This window comes from Ruditapes philippinarum, unplaced genomic scaffold (genome assembly GCF_026571515.1).
Source record: "Ruditapes philippinarum isolate M1 unplaced genomic scaffold, ASM2657151v2 ctg355_1_1_1_1, whole genome shotgun sequence".
Classification (NCBI taxonomy): Eukaryota; Metazoa; Mollusca; class Bivalvia; order Venerida; family Veneridae; genus Ruditapes; species Ruditapes philippinarum.
Genome location: NW_026861237.1, coordinates 336,807 through 359,516, shown reverse-complemented (window position 1 = coordinate 359,516; position 22,710 = coordinate 336,807). Strand labels below are relative to the sequence as shown.

At 33.7% G+C, this 22,710-nt stretch overlaps 1 protein-coding gene across 2 annotated transcripts in view; it reads left to right on the top strand.

Moving 5' to 3' along the window:
- Nucleotides 1-20,052, top strand: part of LOC132714988 (neuroglian-like) — a 37,913-nt gene extending 17,861 nt beyond the window's left edge. For both annotated transcript variants that reach the window (XM_060697947.1, XM_060697946.1), the window contains exons 2-10: nt 12,453-12,509; nt 12,818-12,926; nt 13,178-13,397; nt 13,865-14,015; nt 15,258-15,386; nt 15,757-15,859; nt 18,312-18,499; nt 18,964-19,098; nt 19,739-20,052. In XM_060697947.1, the coding sequence (XP_060553930.1) occupies nt 12,458-12,509; nt 12,818-12,926; nt 13,178-13,397; nt 13,865-14,015; nt 15,258-15,386; nt 15,757-15,859; nt 18,312-18,499; nt 18,964-19,098; nt 19,739-20,037 (1,386 nt within the window). In that variant the 5' untranslated portion in view covers nt 12,453-12,457 and the 3' untranslated portion in view covers nt 20,038-20,052. The remainder of the gene's footprint in view (nt 1-12,452; nt 12,510-12,817; nt 12,927-13,177; nt 13,398-13,864; nt 14,016-15,257; nt 15,387-15,756; nt 15,860-18,311; nt 18,500-18,963; nt 19,099-19,738) is intronic.
- The last annotated feature ends 2,658 nt before the right edge of the window (nt 20,053-22,710 follow it).

Genomic DNA, 22,710 nt, shown 5'->3' with positions numbered 1-22,710 from the left:
CCTGTAGGTAAAAATGGTTTCCGATCAATAACTTAAGAACGCTTAGGCCTAGGAACTTCAAACTTTGTATGGTGATTGGTCATGACCAGCAGACAACCCTTATTGATTTTGGGGTCAAGGGGTCAAAGGTCAAGGTCACATTGACCTTGTAGGTAAAACCGGTTTCCGATCAATAACTAAAGAACGCTTAGGCCTAGGAACTTCAAACTTTGTATGATGATTGGTCATGACCAGCAGATGACCCCTATTGATTTAGGGGTCAAATGTCAGGGTCACGTTGACCTTGTAGGTGAAAACAGTTTCCAATCAATAACTTAAGAACGCTTAGGCCTAGAAACTTCAAACTTGTTATGATGATTGGTCATGACCAGCGAATGACCCATATTGATTTTGGGGTCAAGGGTCAAAGGTCAAGGTCATGTTGACCTTGTAGGTAAAAACGGTATCTGATTAATAACTAAAGAAGGCTCAGGCCTAGGAACTTCAAACATGGTATGATGATTGGTCATGACCAGCAGATGACCCCTATTGATTTAGGGGTCAAATGCCAGGGTCACATTGACCTTGTAGATGAAAACAGTTTCCAATTAATAACTTAAGAACGCTTAGGCCTAGAAACTTCAAACTTGTTATGATGATTGGTCATGACCAGCAGATGACCCTTATTGATTTTGGGATCAAGGGTCAAAGGTCAAGGTCATGTTGACCTTGTAGGTAAAAACGGTTTCTGATCAATAACTAAAGAATGCTTAGGCCTAGGAACTTCAAACTTGGTATGATGATTGGTCATGACCAGTAGATGACCCCTATTGATTTTGGGGTCAAGGGGTCAATGTCATATTGACCTTGTACTTAATGATGGTTTGTGACCAATAACTTAACAACTCAAGTTGCCTTGGTTGATATTTTTATATTAAACTTAAAATGCTTTTGGTATACACATTTGAAGGTCTTATGTAATATAACAACTTGGCTGTCATTAATGAGGCCTACATGATTCATAAAATTTATGCATATATTATTTGAAAGATTTGTAATAACTTAAATTGCTGCACACAACCTATGGGGTCACAATACTTATTACCTTGTGACTAGTCATGACCTGTAGAGACTACATAACCCTTATTAATTGTTTGTTCACTGGGTCAGAAGTCATGCATAATAACCTGATCATATGACTAATTGGCTGCCGATAGGGGGCATACATGTTTTACAAACATATCTTGTTATAGTAATTTTCAACTGAAAACTATTTCATACATGTCTACAATTGTATACAATTTGTCTTCTGTAATCTGTTATAGGGAGATTCTATTAGAATAGATATAGAGTAGTTCACAATTAAGATCCAATTATATTGCGTTTGACCTTGAAATAATGCAAAGAGAAAGCTCAAACGATCCATGACACCACCTAATCTATTGCCGCATCTATTTGCACATAAACATGTATAAATTTAAGGCAGATCGCTGGTCCTCGGTGATTTTCCCCTCATAAATTGACTCAGTTATGGTATAGCATTACTATGAAGTACATACCTACAAACATTTAATTGGGACAGTGAAAGATATTTGATAAATTGTTGACAAAGTTTCATTATAAGGATGCAATATTAAAAAAAAAGATGCTCGGCCGAAGTCAAACTTGTTCACTTGCATAGGATAATTTACTACTAACCATGCTAACCGCAAACAGAACATTTTATTCGTCCTCAATAGTTTTATTTCAGTTCATTTTTACCCGCAATGTTTTTCCCCATTAATTGTCATCTTAGATTTAAACAATATAACTTACATTATTTGATTTTAATCAAAATGAATTTGATTTGAATAGAATTTATAATAAAACAAAGATTTAGTAGATACTGTACACTAATTCCATGGAGAACTTGTAATTGTAAATAAGTCGAAAGGTCGTTTTAATCGTCTTATGCCCGGTTAGAGAGGAGAATATAATGACTAGAACAGCTTAGAAGAGAAACCCAATCGCACCCAAAAGTATCAAAAAGGCGACCTGTCATATTTAATTTCATATATTTATTGGAAAGCTGTTAGAAACATCTAGAAAATATCATTATTGTGTTTTTATATTCATTCTGACATATACCTTTTTCCAACACTTCTTGCCATCGCGCAATCGAACAGATCTCCACCTATAACGGAAGCTCTTCTAAAGTATCAATCCAACAGGCTATGAGTGTTAAAATGACCAAAGAAAATTCTGCCTATATTCATTTCTTTACTGTTAATTTTATCGGAAGTCAAGCCTTCGGCCGAAAAAAAAAAAAGAAAAACGTACGAAATACATGTACATAATATCGTCACCTATACATTGTACGATCGAATCACATTTAGATATAGATACAACACACTTTAAAGGCGGCGACACATTTTTTAGGAAAACAAACAGTCCTTTTTTAAAAGCCATAATAATTATGTATCTTACACCAGTCTATAGATTAACATTTAGATTTATCACAGTTACTGAAGTCTGAATGCAATGCGTTAGATACTAAAAGTGAACAATTATGCAGGGATGTAGATGTTATCAGAACAAAACATGAATTTTATTTTAGATTTGAGCATTTCGCTCCTTATCCATAACATGTATACATTATTGTGTCAAAGTCAAACAATATAATGATATAATACAATTTTGACAATGACAGTATCTGTGGTACATATGACAAAAGAAGGTATAGAATATATATCAGTATCATTTAACATGAAATTCTAAACGTACATGACAATACATTGAGCATTTATTTATTTATTATCAATTTATTAATTATTCATTGTAATAGATTATGCCTAATTCTTAATGCACAATTTCGGAAACAAACCAAATTTTTCAACATTTTTTCATATCTGGTTGACAGCAACTGGTTAAGTTCAAACATAGATGGTCTTTCATAACAATATTTATCAATTTAACGTTTTCTAATAAGTCTGTAGCAGGGACACACACATATCACATGGAACTCATCCTCAATGTCTCTAGATTGACATATATTGCATGTTCTTTCGCCTCTTTCAATTCTATTCTGACCATATCGTCCGGTTTCAATCCTAAGGCAATGTGCGGATATTCTAAATTTGGTAATTAACAGATCTATCATTGTTTCTACATAAAATACTCAAGTACTCCACATATTCAAATTGATGATTTAAATATCTATATAAATGTAATACTTGATTACTCTCTAAATTGCTACTCCAATTCTGTGTGAATATATCAATCAGTTTTTGTCATAGATATAAAGTGGGTCACATTTACTGTTAACGGTGTTTCAAACACATATCCAAAACCATTTTCATGTAATAACTTCTTTACTTTTGAAACCCAGTTAATCTTATTCTTACATAAATCCTCTAAAAAAGTTCATACATTTTACTTATTATACAATTATTAGTATTTTTGATCTTAAGAAAATACTTGACAATTTTAACACATCTGTTTACACAATGAATATCGTGCTAATTCTCCATATACATCTACACTACTGGACGATAATTTTACATTTAGAATTCTTTTGCAAAATTTAGACGATCCTTTCAATGTCTTTGTTTTTAGTAAATCCCCAAACTTCAGAAGAGTAACTTATGCTGTGTTCTCACCTCCGATCAGATCAACTCGATCAAGCACGATCAAGCGATCGGGTACCGGCCTAGCTCGGTCTGCATGCGTGATCGGGGCTGGTCGGAGCGGTCTATTTTGGTCGGCATGGCTCGGCTTCCTACCCGAAGGTTTTTGACATGTCAAAAAAATTTGAGTAGCGATCGAGTAGATAAGCGGTCGAGAAGCGAACGTATAGTGATCGAGTAGAAAATCTAGTTGATCGAGAATAAATCGTGTAACGATCTAGTTTGGTCGGGTATACATCTCTCTTACCCGATCTGTACACGATCATCTCGACTTCTACTCGAGCATTATCCACGATCATTACGATCTGGTCGGGTGGAAATCTGGCAACGATCGAGCAGAGGTCCAGTTAGTCTAGTTGAGATCGTGTATGACTCGCGTATAGGTCTGGGTGCTCGAGAAGAAGTCGGGATGTTGGTCGGGTTGACGTCGAGAAGAAGTCGTAAAACATCGTGTAGGGTGAAATTGAGGTCGTGTAGGAGTCGAGAATGTGCATTTAATCTAGCTTGGTCGGGCTTCATCGGGGAATAAATGTGATCGGGACGATCAAGTTGATCTGATCGGCGGTGAGAACATAGCATTAAAATTGAGGAAACAAATGAATTAAATAAACTCAACATTGTCTTTGGGATAAAATCAAAGTTCTTTGTATCATTCATCAAACAATTCATAGCTTTAAGCGCCTTGCCTACGAGCATCTGTGTATTATAGTGAAAATTGCCATTTGAGTCAAACACCACACCTGAATAGTTGAAATATTTTACAAAAGCTAAATTTGTGTCATTGAAAGTCCAATTTTTATTTTCATGCAAAAAACATAACTTTGGTTCTGTCAATGTTAACGATTAATCGTCATCCCCAACAGTATGTGAGCAAGTCATCTAAACGTTGTTGTATTCCTTCTACAGTGTCCGAAAATGCGTATAAAAACACACCAGAGTCAAATCATCAAATTTCAAGCCACTTTCTGGTCTCGAACCAATGTACAACTCTAGATCTTCAACGAACAAAGACCACAATAACGGTGAACATATCTCTCCCTGTTTTAGGCGCACTGCTATTTCCAGGAAGTCCGAGAATTCATTTCCATGACGTACTCTACATTTCACTTGCTCATAAATTGACCTTATGACCCTGAGCAATTTACCGTTTATTCCCAGTTTTGACATTTTGAACCACAATAAGTTCCGGTTTACATTATCAAAACATTTTTGCATATCTATATATAAAGGTAGTGTAGATGCGTTTACCATTATTATATGCCCGAAAGAATTTCGGGCATATTATGTTATACCCGCTGGCGTCCGTCCGTCTGTCCGAGCGCACGAGAGGGTATATGTTGGGTACTAAATACCCAACAACTACAAATCCTACTCACTCCGCATTTATTGTTGGGTATTTTTATTGAATTTTGATGTATTGTTGGGTACTTTTTTACACAGTAAAATACCCAACAAGAATACAAATGTAAGGACGTCCGTCCGTCTGTCCATCCGTCCGTCTGTCCGTCCGTCCGTTAGCAATTTGGTTCCCGGAGCATAACTTAAGTTCTATTTGACCCACAATTTTCAAGTTTCATAGGATGATATCCATATTGGGTAGAAGACCCCTATTGATTTGGGGTCACAAGGTCAAAGGTCAAGGTCACTATGACCTTAAAACTGAAAACAGTTTCCGGAGCATAACTAAAGTTCCATTTGGCCCACAGTGTTCAAATTTCATATGATAATTATCCATATTGGGTAGAAGATCCCTTTTGATTTTGGGGTCACAAAGTCAAAGGTCAAGGTCATTATTACTTTAAAACTGAAAACAGTTTCCGGAGCATAACTTAAGTTCCATTTGGCCCACAGTGTTCAAATTTCAAATGATAATTATCCATATTGGGTAGAAGACCCCTATTGATTTTTGGATCCAATATGGAGTATAACTTAAGTTCCATTAGGGCCACAATATTCAGACTTCATAGGATGATTGTTTGGCCCACAGTGTTCAAACATCATAGGCTGATTGTCCATATTGGGTAGAACTCCCCTATTGATTTTGGGATCACAAGGTCAAAGTTCAAGGTCACTATTACTTAAGAACTGAAAACAGTTTCCAGAGCATAACTTAAGTTCCATTTGGCCCACAATATTCAAACTTCATAGGACGATTGCTATTTGAAGGAGGTAATACTTTATTTAATTATCATGTCTTACAAATGCTTCATCCTTACTAAAAAAAACACACTTTCGGGCATATAATGCTCCATGCTCCGCCTAGCGGTGCTCTTGTTCAACTTGTGATTAACTATACTGTGTAGGCAAAATATCCATTATTTCTTAAATCCGAAATGCGAATCTGATATTATGTTATGCTTATCACTCCCGTCTGACATTCTCTTATTTAATATTGATGTGAATATTTTCGACATAGAACTAACTAGTGTTATTCCTCTATAACTATCGACAATACTAAGCATAATGTTAAGACCGTTCATCAAATCTTACTGCCGCGGTAATCAGGTAAAAAAATAGTATGATATTTTTAAGCTGACTCATCACTTAATTTAAACTTTATTTATTCAATAAATTGTACATAAATGACATTTACAAACATTGCACAACAATGTTATTCAGACCTGATAACAATACTTATATCAATTCCTCTCCAGTAAATGTAATTTTCAAGATATAGATACAAAAATGTTGCAGTTAGATATAAGAATCATCACTTATCACCGTTATTGACAAGTTAAAACAAGTTTTTGTTCATAACCATCATACTTGCTATTTGTAAAGTTTATAATTCTCAGAGAAACGCTTTGTTATTTTAAAATCACTACTCACGTTTTCTGCGGCGGTAAATCGGTCATGCAATAAATAGTTCTGATATTTTAACCCTTATACTTTTAACTACTATACCGGGAAAATTAAAAACAAAACAGATTATTGTAACGTACTGAATAAATGTTTAAATTATTTGGCAAAATATTGTTTTTATTTTTGAAAACAATTTTCCAAATTACTACGCAGCGACAAACTGTGAAAGACGGGTCATTAACTAGAACGCTGCCGTTTTGATTATTGTAAGAGAATACCGTAGTCTCACTATCATGAATGTTGTTATAAAATAAACCATTATTAGTCTTTAAAATATTATTTTTTAAAAATACAAATATTGATAAACAGTCGCTTACATCAGAGACATGGATCATGCCTGTGTGATAACTAATGAAATCTAACATATTAGTACACCCTAGGAGGCTGTACGCGGAAAATGCACACAAAACCACTATATCATATAGCTGTTAGTAAATATTTTGCATACATTTGATTAAGAATTCACTGATAGTGATGAACATATAGTTTGAAAACATTATATTCTTGAACCATTTTCGCCAAAAAAAACCCCACACTATTTTACTATATGATGTCACATGTTTCAATAAAATATTCATTTATGCAGTCTCCCTCCCTTGCCTCCATTCAAACAACTTATTGCATGGCGCCCTTCATCAGTTGTAATTACAGGATCTAATTCTGCGAAAATAGGGTCATCATAACAATACTGGTTATCGCGCCAGGATCAGTAGTAGTGTTAATGCTATCTGATAAGTTCCTAAAATAGTCATAGAATTCTTGCAGTGATATATTTTCGTTTAGTTGTGATTTTTTTCTTTTCAAAGTATTTTCAGCTTTTACTGTACTTCAATTTCTCTCATCTTTATTAGTTTACTCATATTGCGCTTAACTTTTATCAAAGATTTATATTGTCTCTTTTTAACATTAACTGGTTTCTATTTTCATTTGTCTTCACTTCATCAAACCAATCTGATTTTTTCATCATTTTTTCAGTATCAAATTGTATATTTTGTTTCCGCATGGTTAATTCCTTGTGGAACAATGGCTTAGCCTCTTGTGCGAATCTGTCAACCGTTTCATTTACTTTGATGTTATCAAATACTTCCTCCTCTGAATAGCTTATTTTGACCAGTTAATAGAGTATGATGCACTTATAAAAGTATATTGAACTTATTGTGTATAGTAACAGCCATAAACTATTTATTACATTATATACATATATCAAAATAATGGATTACCTATTTCAGTGATCTATAGCCTATTTCTAAAAGTGTTGGAATAGTATAATGTTAGCCAGTGATAGGTTCCGATCACTCATTATGTGATGAAGATATCAGTATCAACAAGTATCTTTATTCAGATTCAGGCTAATTTTCATGAAAATTTTGAAAATGTATGATTTTACATTTTACTTTCCTCAGAGTGTTATTACATTTTATCATGTTTGATTTTCTTATAAAAGTTATCTGGAGGTGTGCACCTTTAAGAATTAACAGAATTACAGACGGAGAATCTAATATTTGTGTATAGGTATTAATTTATACACCCGTCATCTTCAAAATGAATTATGAAAAGTAAAATAAATCATATATTATTTACATTATACAGTAATGCAATGTCTTCATATGTTCATACCATACAATTGTACACATTAACTCAGCTGTGTTGAAATCATTCTTCGATGAAAATTTAACACAACATTATTCATTTTGATAACATTGTGTATGGTTATTTGTTATACATGTAGATATCCTGTTTTACATACAATGTACATTACAACTTAAAATTAAATCGTTACTTTTCTCAGAGTATTTGAAACACATGTATATACAGAAAAATATATTATCTATATTAGTTGAACTGCACTCCAACGTATGTTAAGTTTTATTGATATAAATAGAAAACATATTAGTTGATATAATTTTTTTTCTACCATAAAAACCTTAATGCATAATAATATACCTCATTTACAATAAATATAACCCTTTTGATAGTTTAAATTTAAAAAAAATGCATCGGGACGCTAAATTTCTTCAGGACGCTTTTAAGTGAGACCGGCCATTCCCTGATTCAGTTTTGAATATCCGATTTTACGAAGGGGACTGTATTAATGGTTTAAATATTCTTGTAGGTTGTAATACTTTTTGACTACCAGTATAAGAACATGTACAGAACGCAAACTTTGGGTTGCTACACCAAAGGTCAAGGTCAAATGTATAAAAATCTGCATTTCGTGTCCCCTCCATAACTTTTAAACCTATGAAATTTTGTTTAAATAGCTTGGCACAATTGATCACCATAATGAGACGATGTGCAGATCGCAATAATTGAATTGCTACCCAAAAGGTCAGGGTCACCACTTACAGTTCATATGTTAGAAAGTCTACATTTCGCGCCTGTCTCTAACTTTTAAACCTCTGAAATGTTTTTAAGATAAATTGGCAGAAATGATCAACATTATGACACCATTGGCAGAGCACAATAAGCAAGTCACAACCCTGAAGGTCAGGGTCACACTCAACGGTCCAATGTAAAAACTTTTTTTTTCATGTCCGCTCTATAAGTTATTGACACTTCAAAGGTTTTAAAAATACTTAGCACAAATGATCCCCACCACGACACAATCTACAGACCTCAAAATCCAGGTCGCTGCAACAAAGGTCAAGGTTATACGTTCTCCATAACTTTTTGACTTTATGGAAGATTTGAAATAACCTGGCACAAATAATCGCAATCGTGAGACTATGTGCTTATGATATGCATGACACAACAGCAAGGTCATGGTTGGTAAAAGGTCAAGAAGTACACATTCATGTTTCTTGCGAAGCCCCGGAGTAAACTTTCTTTACACAGTGTAAATATAGGAAAAACATGAAAATATTCTTCTCCATAACTGCAGGACCTAGTAAAGAATACTATTAAATTTGCTTAAATCACGACCTTGTGGTCAAATTCATTTATGCCAGGGGTCACTTCAATTTACATATAGGATAAGCTAAAAAAAATAACTTCTCCCAAACCGATGCCTGTAGCTAATTATTTCTGTTGTAGCCTTGTATAGATCAGTACAAAACTTATTCAAATGAAAATTTAACCCACCCCTAGGGTCAACTTATTTCATATGGAGACACATAGGAAAACTTTTTAAAATCATATTTCTTTCCCAAAACCAAATGCCCAGATCTTAGATTTTGGGTTAAAAGCATTGTCAAAAAAAAACCTTAATTTATTTTTCAAATCTTGACAATCTGGTCAAAGTTGACCTAACCCCAGGAGTCATTTTACTTTGTGTTATAAAGAAAAGGCTTTGAAAACTTTCTTCTCCATAAATAAAATGCTTTGATATTTAAGTGTGACACATTCATTCTATGACCATATCAATTTATGTCACGATAAATCATATAATAGTAATAATACATAACTTCTAAGCTTGGTAAAGTCATGATCCGTTTGATTATAATTACCTTTCCAAAGGATCAATTGATTTACATAGTCTAACTTATATATAAAATCCTTTATAAAATCATCCCTTTAACCCCATTGTTTAGAGCATGTGAAACAATTTCTAGAATACTTTTACCATGTTTCTTCAAATCATGAAAGGGCCGGGTCTGGGTTATACGCCAATTTCAATACTTCTCTGTTGATAGTTTGAAGGTTGGTTAAACTATCTGACTTTCATGGATAAATAACCAGAAGAGTAATGACCAATTTCTACTTAGCTACGGTACTAACTTTTTTGACAGACAAATGACCATAAAACTCAATGTCCGAGATCAATTGTTGTCTGTAGATCTAGAGACGCCTGGATTTCACATCCGACACTCTCCGTAAAGTGCTAAGTTTGCAGGCATCAAATAATGATCATGAGTCTGGATTAAAACAATAGCCGGTTGAACCGGGTGATGCTCCCCGACTAGGTTTTGGACACACGCCTGGCGACTATATGCTCCCCCATAATTTTTCGGGGAGCATAAAAATGGCCCTGCCTAGATGTCGATTTTTATATAAAAAACTCATTAAGTCAGAAACCACAATGCAAGACCATTTGGTTGGAAGAATTGTCTTGTGTTCCTCTTTGATTGTTCAAATCATGGCCCCACTGGTATAAGGTGACCTAGATTTTAAGACCTTGTGATCTACTTTCTTGTTTTTGAAGCTAAAGAAATTTGGATAACAGATACAATATATCATGCCAGCTGACCTTAATCTGTTCTAGTGATCTATTTGTATTTTGATTGTAAAATTTCAGATGCAGAATTATACACTGAGATCAGTTGACCTAGAATTTTATCTAATGCCAGTTAGAATTTCATAATACAAGCTACAACCAAAAAGTTTGAACTCAACAATAAATTTGATTGTCATTAAAACTTGATATTTGGTTGACCTAGAATTTGAAGCAGTGACCCATTTATTTCTCGTTTTAGCTGCAAAGTCTTAAATGTTTACCCTATGTACAGTTTTTTAAACATTTGATAATGTTTATATACATTTCTACCTAAGACTGCCTTTTACTTATTATTATCACCATTAATTATCCTTTCCAAACATAACAACATTCACATTTGACATGACCTTTATCTATGTATAGCAGTTTGAATAAAGCAAATGCATGATGCAAATTCTTAAAATAAATTTAATTATCTAATTTTAAAATATTGCCTGTTATCTGTGTTGATAATTTGCTTAGGATTAAATGTGACTTCTTTTAATGTTACTTTTTTTTCAATTTGTTACCATGGCATAATGCACAGATTATTTATCTATAAGTTTGTGTCATTCTTAACAACATGCTTAAAATGCTAAAAGTTGAAAATGTCATACGTTTCAGGTGTGTCTTTCATTTTACTTCCCCGTTGCCATGGCAACAGAACATGTTTAATATTGATAAACAAAATATCAGTCTAAGTTTCTTAATTATTTAGAACTTTAGGTACATGTCAAAGTGCAATACATGTTGACTATTCATAGTTTTAATTATCATAACAAACCAGTTAACAAAATACTGAGACTTAGTTTTCGTTACCCCACCCACTTTAAGAATATCAGAATCCACATTCTTTTACAATAAAAATAAAAAAATAAGGGTGATATTAGTATGATCTTGTTCAAGTCTTTGTATTATATGGTAAAAATATTCATTTACACCGCTATGCCTTAGCTGGTAGGAAAAAATGTCAGCCCCATATCAATTTTTGATAATTTTTTCATGCATTTTTTAGCAAATTTATCTATGAAATTCAGAGAATATGAAAAAAATTATGGAAATGCCTCCATTTTCATATTGTTCCAATAGGATGTGAAGTTTTAATATCACCTGTACCAAAATAAATACAAAAAGAACTAATTTTATCATATAAATTGCGTATTAGCCATTTTTCAATAATTTGGCGGCCATCTTGGCGGCCATCTTGGATTTCTCAAAACGTACCATGATTTGACATGTCTACCCAATTTTTTTGTAAACTTCAAACATTTAGCTTTACATTGGTATAACATTTATCCATGGACCTTTTTTGCACACAAAAGGTCCTCAGGGACTGTACTATTTGCAGTTAAATAGAACATGATTGTTTTGAAATTACTTACCTGCACAGGTATTTTACCAAAGCCTTAAATTGCTGTACACTCCTGTGTAATATATTGATTCCTCAACTAAAACACATTTTTCTTGTGTCCAGGCGACAGACTCAGTGGCATATATGCTTGTACAATTCATGATTTCAGTACCTGCAAACTGCTGAAAACTTCATATTGATGACACTTAGTTTTGTGAAATCTTAGCTGTTACAGACATACTTGGGCACAGCTCTCAATATAAACTCTATTTTATACGCAAGGTATTTCTGCCATGGGTGTCATTTTCATAAAAAAATATTCCACTTGCTATCCAACGAAAGTTGTGTTCTTTGAAACTTCTTACATTATCATAACCTCTTTTACTTTCTTTTGAATATATAGCAAAGATGTTACAAAGAACCGCCATATATCTGCTGTTCCTGTCAACAGTATTTGCAGGTAGTTTTATCTTTTTGATTTATTTCCAGTTTTTCAAATTTAAAGTAAAAAGTGAAATTTAAGCTGTCTTTGATTCTGTCCGAAGGATATTGACAATATTATACTGTACATAGAATATAAATGAATAACAAATAATTTAATATTGATGATTTTGAGATATTTCAAGAATTATTAATCTTTTTACTCTGTACATCATTTTTCTGTCATAAATGCCTGTTAAATATAATAACTAACAAAGTATTATTTAGCATAGTAAATATATATGTCTATTTTGTATAGTATTCATGTGTAAACTTCTGTTGTTTCAGTTAATAGTCCACCAAAAATATACATGCAGCCAACAGACCGTGATATATATTATAAACCTGGAGAATCAGTTGAGATATTGTGTATAGCTGATGGTATACCTAAACCAAAGTAAGTCAAAAGTATTTCTACAAACAGGCGAATTTGTTTATTTCTGCATTCTTTTTTTTACATTCAATGATTTATGAACGAAACATTGCTGTTTTGTGTCTGAAATTTTATTGATAAAACAGTATACTATGATAAATGTACTTGTAATAATATTTTAAAGGGGATTATATTTTGCTTTAGTATTTCAATACAGCCAGAAAGTTTGTCAGGAGTGACCATCAAATAAAGTTGTATTATATTGATACCTGCAGGTATATATGGAGACGTAACGGGGTGGTTTATAATCCCAGCGGTCAAGATGACCGTGTAGTCCAACTACCAAATCAAGGTACAATCGTGTTAAACAAGCCAGAAGCTAAAGATGAAGGTATCTTCCAGTGTTTTGCTGACAATGGGTATGGAATATCTGCTTCAGTTAAGATCAACCTGAGAGAAGCTAAACTTAAAAAATTTGCATCTGAACCAAGACGGGTATGTGTATGAAGTTTGAAGAATTATGTACAAACTTCAAATTTATTTCACTGAAAATACAATAGTTGTTCTTTCATTCATAGTTGTCAAACACCATTCAGGAGCATAGCTTTCAGAGAAATAAAAGGTCAATGGCAGTTGCTGTGACGCGATTATTGCACAAGGATTTGTTAGATATGGCTTCCAGTTGATTATTTGCCGTCATCTGTATGATTTATATTTTTTCTTGAAATATTTTTTAAATATTTTATTGGAAACACCTAGAGAGACAGAAGGCAACATATTTACACTTTCAGATCTTACATGTACTTTATGCAATTTTTTGCCATCTATGTAAACATAATGGTAAAGTGTGACATAGGGACACAGCTTTTGTCATATTTTGGTTAAAATAATACAAAATTTTCCCAATGATTAAGTCATTATTGTAAAGTAAGTATGTAACTCATTTTAATTTATTTTTCCAGACACATACAGTTTATGCTGGGAAGGTCCTAACTTTACCATGTTTCTGGCCTCAGAGTTGTCCACCTGCAGATGTATATTGGGTGATAAAAGAACCAGATGGTAGATGGCAAGATGTTAACTTTGATAAAAGAGTGAGCATGGATATTGAAGGTAAGTCTGCTGAATTTGTTCACAGAATAAAAATAGATTACAAATGAATGTGTATGAGTGACCAAAGTGAGTAGATTCTAGTGGAGTAATTTAATGTAAGGTGGGGGTGGGGGTAAATGAAGTAAAACAAAGTGATATTGAGTCTAATGGAGTGTTATTGTAAAGTGGAGCGTATTAAAGTCTAGTAATGTGGGGTGGTGTGATGTGTAGTGTAGTGTAGTAGAGTGATGTGGGGTGTAGAAGATTGTGATGATGGGTGTAGATGAGGGTTGATGTCAGGTGTAATGGAGTGATGTGGGATGTAATGGAGGGATGTGGGATGTAATGGAGTGATGTCAGGTGTAATGGAGTGATGTGGGGTGTTATGGAGTGATGTGTGGTGTAATGGAGTGATGTGGGGTGTAATGGAGTGATGTGGGATGTAATGGAGGGATGTGGGATGTAATGGAGTGATGTCAGGTGTAATGGAGTGATGTGGGATGTAATGGAGGGATGTGGGATGCAATGGAGTGATGTCAGGTGTAATGGAGTGATGTCAGGTGTAATGGAGTGATGTGGGGTGTAATGGAGTGATGTGGGATGTAATGGAGGGATGTGGGATGTAATGGAGTGATGTCAGGTGTAATGGAGTGATGTCAGGTGTAATGGACTGATGTGGGGTTGTAATGGAGTGGGTTTTAGTTGTAATGGAGTGATGTGGGATGTAATGGAAGGATGTGGGATGTAATGGAGTGATGTCAGGTGTAATGGAGTGATGTCAGGTGTAATGGAGTGATGTGGGGTGTAATGGAGGGATATGGGATGTAATGGAGTGATGTCAGGTGTAATGGAGTGATGTCAGGTGTAATGGAGTGATGTCAGGTGTAATGGAGTGATGTGGGGTGTAATGGAGGGATGTGGGATGTAATGGAGTGATGTCAGGTGTAATGGAGTGGGTTTTAGATGTAATTGAGTGATGTCAGGTGTAATGGAGTGGTGTGGGATGTAATGAAGTGAATAAAAATTAACTTATAAGAAAGAAATGTCATGGTTGAAACTAACTAAAAATTCATATACACATGTAAGTGTTGTTTTAGTTTTGAAAGTTTATTGTAAATGTATTGAGAGGCAACATACAATTAAACATAGGAATCAGACTGCTTGGCTTGAGTTATTTGACCTGGTCCAATACGCGTGACAGGCCAGTCTTGTTGCAGCCAGCACTTGCAGGACAATTATTCTATATGCAACTTTGTTTTTCAGGCAGGCTCCAATTTACAAATGTGTTGGGATCTGATATGGTCGGGGGAAGACCTTACTCCTGTATGGCAGTCAACTACTTCTTGAGAGAGAATGCCATTGGTCCAGAACACGTTATCACAGTATTTGAATGTACGTTATTATGCATAGATACTTTCTATAAATAGATTATTCGACTGTTTGAGTATACAGCTTTAATTTGTTATATACAATGTACAATATAATGAGAAATGAATTATTAACCGATAATCATTTTTCATATACCCACAAAGTTTGTGAGTATGTGATTATTCATAAAAAGTGGTGAATATTTTATAAAACGTTATTTACTGATGTGTAACATTTTAGGTCTTTACCTGCTGAATCTGTGTAATTAATATTTGTCCAGCTTTAAATTTGTGACAAGCAGTTAAAAGGTTATGGGATTATATTGTCAAAATACGGCTTATCGGTACAATAATGGTTAAGTTTCACTACTCACATAAAATTGTTTAAATTTCAGCTACAGAACAGAAGCTGCCTGCTAAAGAGTTGTGGACATCACCTAGTGACCAGTTTTTTCTTAAAGGTGGAACTCTAAGGCTCAAATGTATCTTTGCTGGGAAGTATGTATTACATCAAATTCACAGTGATTTATATTAGTATTCTACATAAATGATTGAAATCAAATCTTTTATGACTTTTGATATTATCTTCTCTATAACAGAATGATCAAATATGATAACATCCTCTGAAGCGGCCTGTTAGCTCGGCTATTGAAAGAAAAGGTAGAGCTATTCTACTCACCTTAGGGCATCAATGTCTGTGTAATTGTTGCTGTCGCACTGGTTGAGTTTTGTGTGCAAGTTAGTAGTTGGGGATAGATTGAAACTTCACACACTAGTTATCTGTGATTACCTAACATCATGGGCAAAGTTCTTATAACTCTTGAGTTACCTATTCATCAAGTTATGCCCATTTTCCAGCTGTCTGAGTGCATTGTCATGGACAGCTCTTCTTTTTTTTGCTGAAGTTATATGAAATGTTAGTGGCAGCCTGCCAAGGAGCGTTGCAAAACACCACCTCCTTTCCTTTTAATAGTGAAAAGATGTTGTGTGTAAAACTGTAATTGTATTTGTTGTTTGTTTTTTATGCCCGCGGGCATTTAGTAATTGAACTGTCCGTCCGTCTGTCCGTCCGAGCAAACATTTTGGCTTTAGGGGCTATATAACAGTAAAGAGAACAAAAGAGAACAACAGGTTCATTCCGTGATCAAATGGTTTATGGGCTAGTAGCCCTTAAGAAAACAAAGAAAATAAGAAAGAAATAGCCCCTAAACCCAAAATGTTGGAACGTCCGTCCGTCTGTACGTACGAGGTTAACCTAAAACGGCAAGTTGGATTTTTCTTAAGTTTTACCTGTACCAATGGCTTCTTAGTTTACACACTTACTAATCAATACAAAGTACATGATCTGGTCAAGTTACATAGCTATGGCTTCCATATTTACCAAGTTATTGCCCTTTTCAGCACTTAGAAAATGAATAATGGTTAACCTAAAACGGCAAGTTGGAAATATCTTAAGTTCTATCTATACTAATGGCTTCATAATTTCCACACTTACTTATCAATACAAAGTACATGATATTGCCAAGTTATATAACTGTGTCATCCATATTTCCCAGTTATTTCCCTTTTCACTTTGAAAATAGGGCCTTGTCTGGTTAACCTATTCCGGCAAGTTGGATTTATCGTAAATTTCTCTTAATTGCTTAATTTATTTAATGATATCTTGCATATTTGGTAGGTGGATACCTTTAATGGTTCTCTAATTTTTTGTGAAGTGGTCTCTAGGGTCAAAGTCAAGGTCACTGGTTTAGAAAATAAATTTAAACATTTTTGCTCATACAGCCTTTATTTTTTGGTGGATGTTCTTATGTTTAATGCAAACATAACAAGGGAGGTCATCCTTCTTTGGGTATAGTAAGGGGTCATTTGGTTCAAGGTCAATGTCACCAATGTCAAGGTCACCAATGTTAATAGTAGATTTTTAAATTTTAACAGGTGTATTAACCATATTCTATTGACAGAAGTCATTTATAATTGATAGGAACATAAAATTTGATGAGTTAGTGGTCAGTTGGGTCAAGGTCACCAGTGCTAAAAATAGATTTTTACACTTTTGCACATACAGCCTTTATTTAATGACAGATATATTTCATATTTGGTAGGAAGATAACTTGCATGGTATTCATCCTTTTGATTGGGGTAGGGATCAGTGGAGCAAGGTCACTTGTGCTAAAAATATTATTTTTACACTTTTGCACATACAGTCTTTATTTATTGACAGGTGTATTTCATATTTGATAAGAAGATAACTTGCATGGTATTCTTCCTTTTGATTGAGTTAGGGATCAGTGTGTCAAGGTCACTAGTGCTAAAAATAGTTTTTTACATTTTTGCCCATACAGCCTTTATTTATTGACAGGTGTATTTCATATTTGGTAGGAAGATAACTTGCATGATATTGTGTCAGTGTCAGTGGGTCAAGGTCAAGGGTGCCAAGTATAGATTTCTTACATTTATATATATTTGATAAAGTTGAATATTTATCACTTCACAAGTCATAGCAATGACTTGGCAACTTATATATTTCATAATTACAAAATGCCATGACTCTGTCAAGCTATATAACTTGTGTTTACAATTTTTGGCAATGTTTCTGTCCATAACTGAGTGAATGGGTAAACAGTTTTTGAAATATTGCTACTGACAAGAATCGGAGCCGGTGGCATTTGTGTTTAACAAACACGTTCTTGTTTTGTTTTTTGACTTTTTGTGTAGATGAATGTTTTTGACGTTTCATACTTATGCATTAAACTTGTCTCAAACACTAGCACTATAATTTGCATGTAAGATTTATTTATCCCATACAATAAACTATATAAGATAAACTTGTTCCACAGGCAGATTTATAAACTGTATTAAGAGATTTTTGTCATAATTATAGAGACAAAGGCGTGGTAATGGCATTTCAGAATTACAGGAAAAGATAATGATAATTTTCAATCTTTTATAGTCCCACACCGGAAGTACATTGGAAGAAACTTGAGGGAACACTTCCAGATAGAGCAAAGTTTAAGAGTTTTGGACAAGAGTTACAAATCACTGACGTACGGGAGTCAGATGCTGGCCAGTATGAATGCAAGGGTATAAACAGTGAGTCAAATCAAAGTGTAACTAAAGCCTTTGATGTCAGAATTAAAGGTAAGTTTCTTTTTGTCTAAATCAAATTTATTGAGATAAAATAAGTCATCACTTCTGTATGGAAGGATTTAATTTAACATTGTAGGTCTATGTAAAAGGAAATGAGGTAGTTGAATTAAAATTACTGTTTGAAATTGATTATTTCATATAAGGAGGCTACTGTAAGTTTTGGTTCTACTCGAGACAGTTTACTGATGCTTTTAATTTATGGTAATCCATATTTCAGTAAAGCATTTTATCAAAGGATAATTTTTGTATACAATAACTTTGCCTGTGGCTCTTGTACAAAGTAACAGTTAGCTTTCTAGCTGAGTGAAGTCAGCTTGAGTCTTATGACAGTAAATCGATTGATAAAAGCTAATCCTATTTTGAAAACACAACTTTTTACAGTGATTGAATAATGGAAAAAATATTGATAGAGGATAGGAAGAATAGAAGAGCTCATATTCGTAATATTATTTCAGCTGCACCTTTCTGGGTGGAAGAACCTCAAGATGTTAAAGCCAGTATTAATCAGACGGCAACATTTATATGTAAAGCTGATGGTGACCCTAAACCTAATTATGCCTGGTACATAAATGGTGTACCACTTGAAGATAGTATGTTCATTATGATAACTTATTTAATTCTTATTCATTGATGCAAGTAATCTATTTTATTTAATTGGAGCGGTGGACTGGTGTCTGCCTCTCAACCTAGGGTTCATGGGTTCAAGCTCTACTTTGGCCATGACAATGATTTCTCATGGCAACAGTACTGGTTGTTACCAGGAAGCACACTTGAAAGTGATTAATATAAATTGCAAGAACTTGTTTCGCAATCAACCTGAAATAAATATGTTTAAACTAACTTATTTTAATTCAAATTTATCTTCCTTTTAAAAAAATGGTTTTTCCAATATTTCTTTGCGCTCAAAGTTTTTGGTCAATTTTTTGTAGGATATATTATGTGTTCTCTATAGCATAGAATCGTACTTTACGTAGTTAGGATATGATAGAAGCTCTGACATTTAAAGATCAATGCTTTATGCTGGATTTTTGGAATGGCTGAATGTGTTGCTAGAGGAAAAGATTGCCATATTGTATTCTTACCTGTACATGTTGATTCTTACAAATCAACATGTATGTTAAATAAGATTATAATAGTTGCTAAGTGATGTAAACACAAGACAATAATTGGTTATAGTGTTTAAAATAAGATCGAGTATGTTATAAAGGAATATTTCTATCACGATAACAGGACAGAATGAGCTGGGTGTACGAGATCCACGTATCTACAACAACAACCGATTCTATAAGAAAGATGCTAACAATATAACCCTGACAAATCTAACATTAGAGGATCACATGAATATTCAATGTAATGCCAGTAACCAACACGGATATATCTTTTCTGATGTCTACCTCAATGTTCTAGGTAAGCTAATATCACAAATATTCTACCGCAAGGTTCTTGTAAGTTCATATCACAAATATTTTATATTCAACTACAATTTGCTTGTAAAGGTTATACCACAAATGAAAATAAATATTCAATGATTTTATTAAAGGACGGGCTCCAATTAAATTTGTTGCCTAACTGTTGTATATATCATCATATTTACTAATTCGTAGGTTTAACATAGATTTTGAAGAACACTTTAAATGTATAAAATTAAATATCATATTCTAGAATGTTTAGCATGCTTCGTCCAATGATGTTTTTGGCCAGTTTCTTATTATGGAAATTATAGAAAAAATTCTTTAAGATAATATCAACTGATCTAGAGTGCTTTATATGTATACTTGACATTTAAAGCAAAAAATAATGGTACTTTAATTTTATATGTGAAGTGCAGTGTTGTTTCCTCCAATACACTTTTTATCATTGTCTTGATAAACAATTTTAAACCTAATTTTAGTAAAATTTATAGAATATTTATGTCTAAATTATCCTGGTCAGTGTAGAAAATTCTCCTGAGAAAAAATAGGCCTAATGAAAGATAACATTTGTTTGTTGTACCTTTCTTACAAAGAATAGTTTGTATGCTCAATTTGTCTTTTATTGAATTTTGTTAAAAATTGTCATAATTTATTCATTTTGAACCTGGTATCTGTTTAACGTGCGTAATTGAATTTTGATATCGGTTGAGCTGCTATTGATATTTTAAACCATTTGACTTACTTTCTTGATATCAGCTGACCTAGTTTTGATATTAATAATATCGTTTGACTTACTCCCAATTTTTTTTATGTACATACTTAAAATTTAGTCAAGAGGGTAATTTTTTATCCTAAATTGAATTTTGGTATTAATTGCCCTATTAATTGATATCATAGACCTGCTTTCTTGTGTTGTGACACAGATTTGAAATTTGAATTTGTCAGGATGCTTGTCGAGGTAATTGTTTGGATTAGTTACTTTAGTGGCTTTTGTTTTAATCTCAAAATCCTGAAAATTAATCAGAAATGTTGTTTTGAGATAAAGTTCGAATATGGGTCACCTGGGATCAAAAACTAGGTCACAACCAAAATACGGAAAAACCTTGTTAACATATTAAAGGCTACTGTTGTGATCTGAATATTGTGATCCTGGAAATTGGTCAGAAGGTTGTTTTGATGATAACTGGGGTTAAAAACTATATCACACAACCCAGATATGGAAAACCCTTGCTAACACTCCAGAGTGTTACTATTTTGAACCAAATATCCTGGAAATCGGTCAATTAGGTTGTTACGGTGATTTCTAGGTCAAGTGCGAATATGGGTTATCTTGGGTCAAAAACAAGGCCACACAGCCTAAATATTGGAAAACCTTGTAAGCACTGTAGGGGCTACTGTTCCAGTCCAAATATACTAAAAATTGGTCAGAAAGGTTTTTATGATGAAATCCAGGTTAAATTTGAATATGGGTCACTTGTGTTTAGAAACTAGGTCACACAGCCCTCATATGGAAAACCTTGTTTACACTTTAGAGGCTACTGTTGTGATCGAAATATCCTGAATATTGGTCATTGTAGAAAGGTTAGTTTGTTGATGTCTTGGTAAAGTTCCAAGTTGGGTCATCTGTGGTCAAAAACTAGGTCACACAGCCCATTTAATCAGGTGAGTGATATAAGGGCAATTATGGCCCTCTTGTGAAATAATTAATATACTATGCCCATTCGACACACCTGCATATTTTTATGCCCCCGCCATATAATGGCGGGGGCATATAGTGTTACCCTTTTCCGTCATTCCGTCATCATCAGTTTCCGTTCATTATCTTAATAACCGTTGCACATATTGAACTCAAATCAAATTTGACATATAGATATGGCATGAGAAAATACAGGTCAAGTTCGAAATTGGTCATGGTTCGATGATTTTTCGCAGAGTTATGCCCCTTTTACTATGAAAATAATATGAAATTTTCAGTTTCCGTTCATTATCTCCCTAACGGTACAACACATTCAACTCAAACTTGACATATGGATATGTCGTGAGAAAATACAGGCCAAGTTCAAATTTGGTCATGGTTCGATGATTTTTGGCAGAGTTATGCCCCTTTTACTTTGAGAATAATAAGAAATTTTTAGTTTCCGTTCATTAACTCCCCAATTGTACAACACATTCAACTCAAACTTGACATATGGATACGTCAAAGGAATGCGCAGGTCAAGTTCAAATTTGGTCATGGTTCGATGATTTTTGGCAGAGTTATGCCCCTTTCACTTTAAAAATAATATGAAAGTTTCAGTTTCCGTTTATTATCTCCCCAACAGTATTACACATTCAACTCAAACTTGACATATGGATACGTCAAAGGAATGCGCAGGCCAAGTTCAAATTTGGTCATGGTTCGATGATTTTTCGCAGAGTTATGCCCCTTTTACTTTTAAAATAATATGAAATTTTCAGTTTCAGTTCATTATCTCCCTAACTGTACAACACATTCAACTCAAACTTGACATATGGATATGTCATGATAAAATACAGGTCAAGTTCAAATTTGGTTATGGTTCGATGATTTTTTGGCAGAGTTATGCCCCTTTTACTTTGAGAATAATATGAAATTTTCAGTTTCCGTTCATTAACTCCCCAATTGTACAACACATTCAACTCAAACTTGACATATGGATACGTCAAAGGAATGCGCAGGTCAAGTTCAAATTTTGTCAGGGTTTGATGATTTTTGGCAGAGTTATGCCCCTTTCACTTTAAAAATAATATGAACGTTTAGGTTTCCGTTTA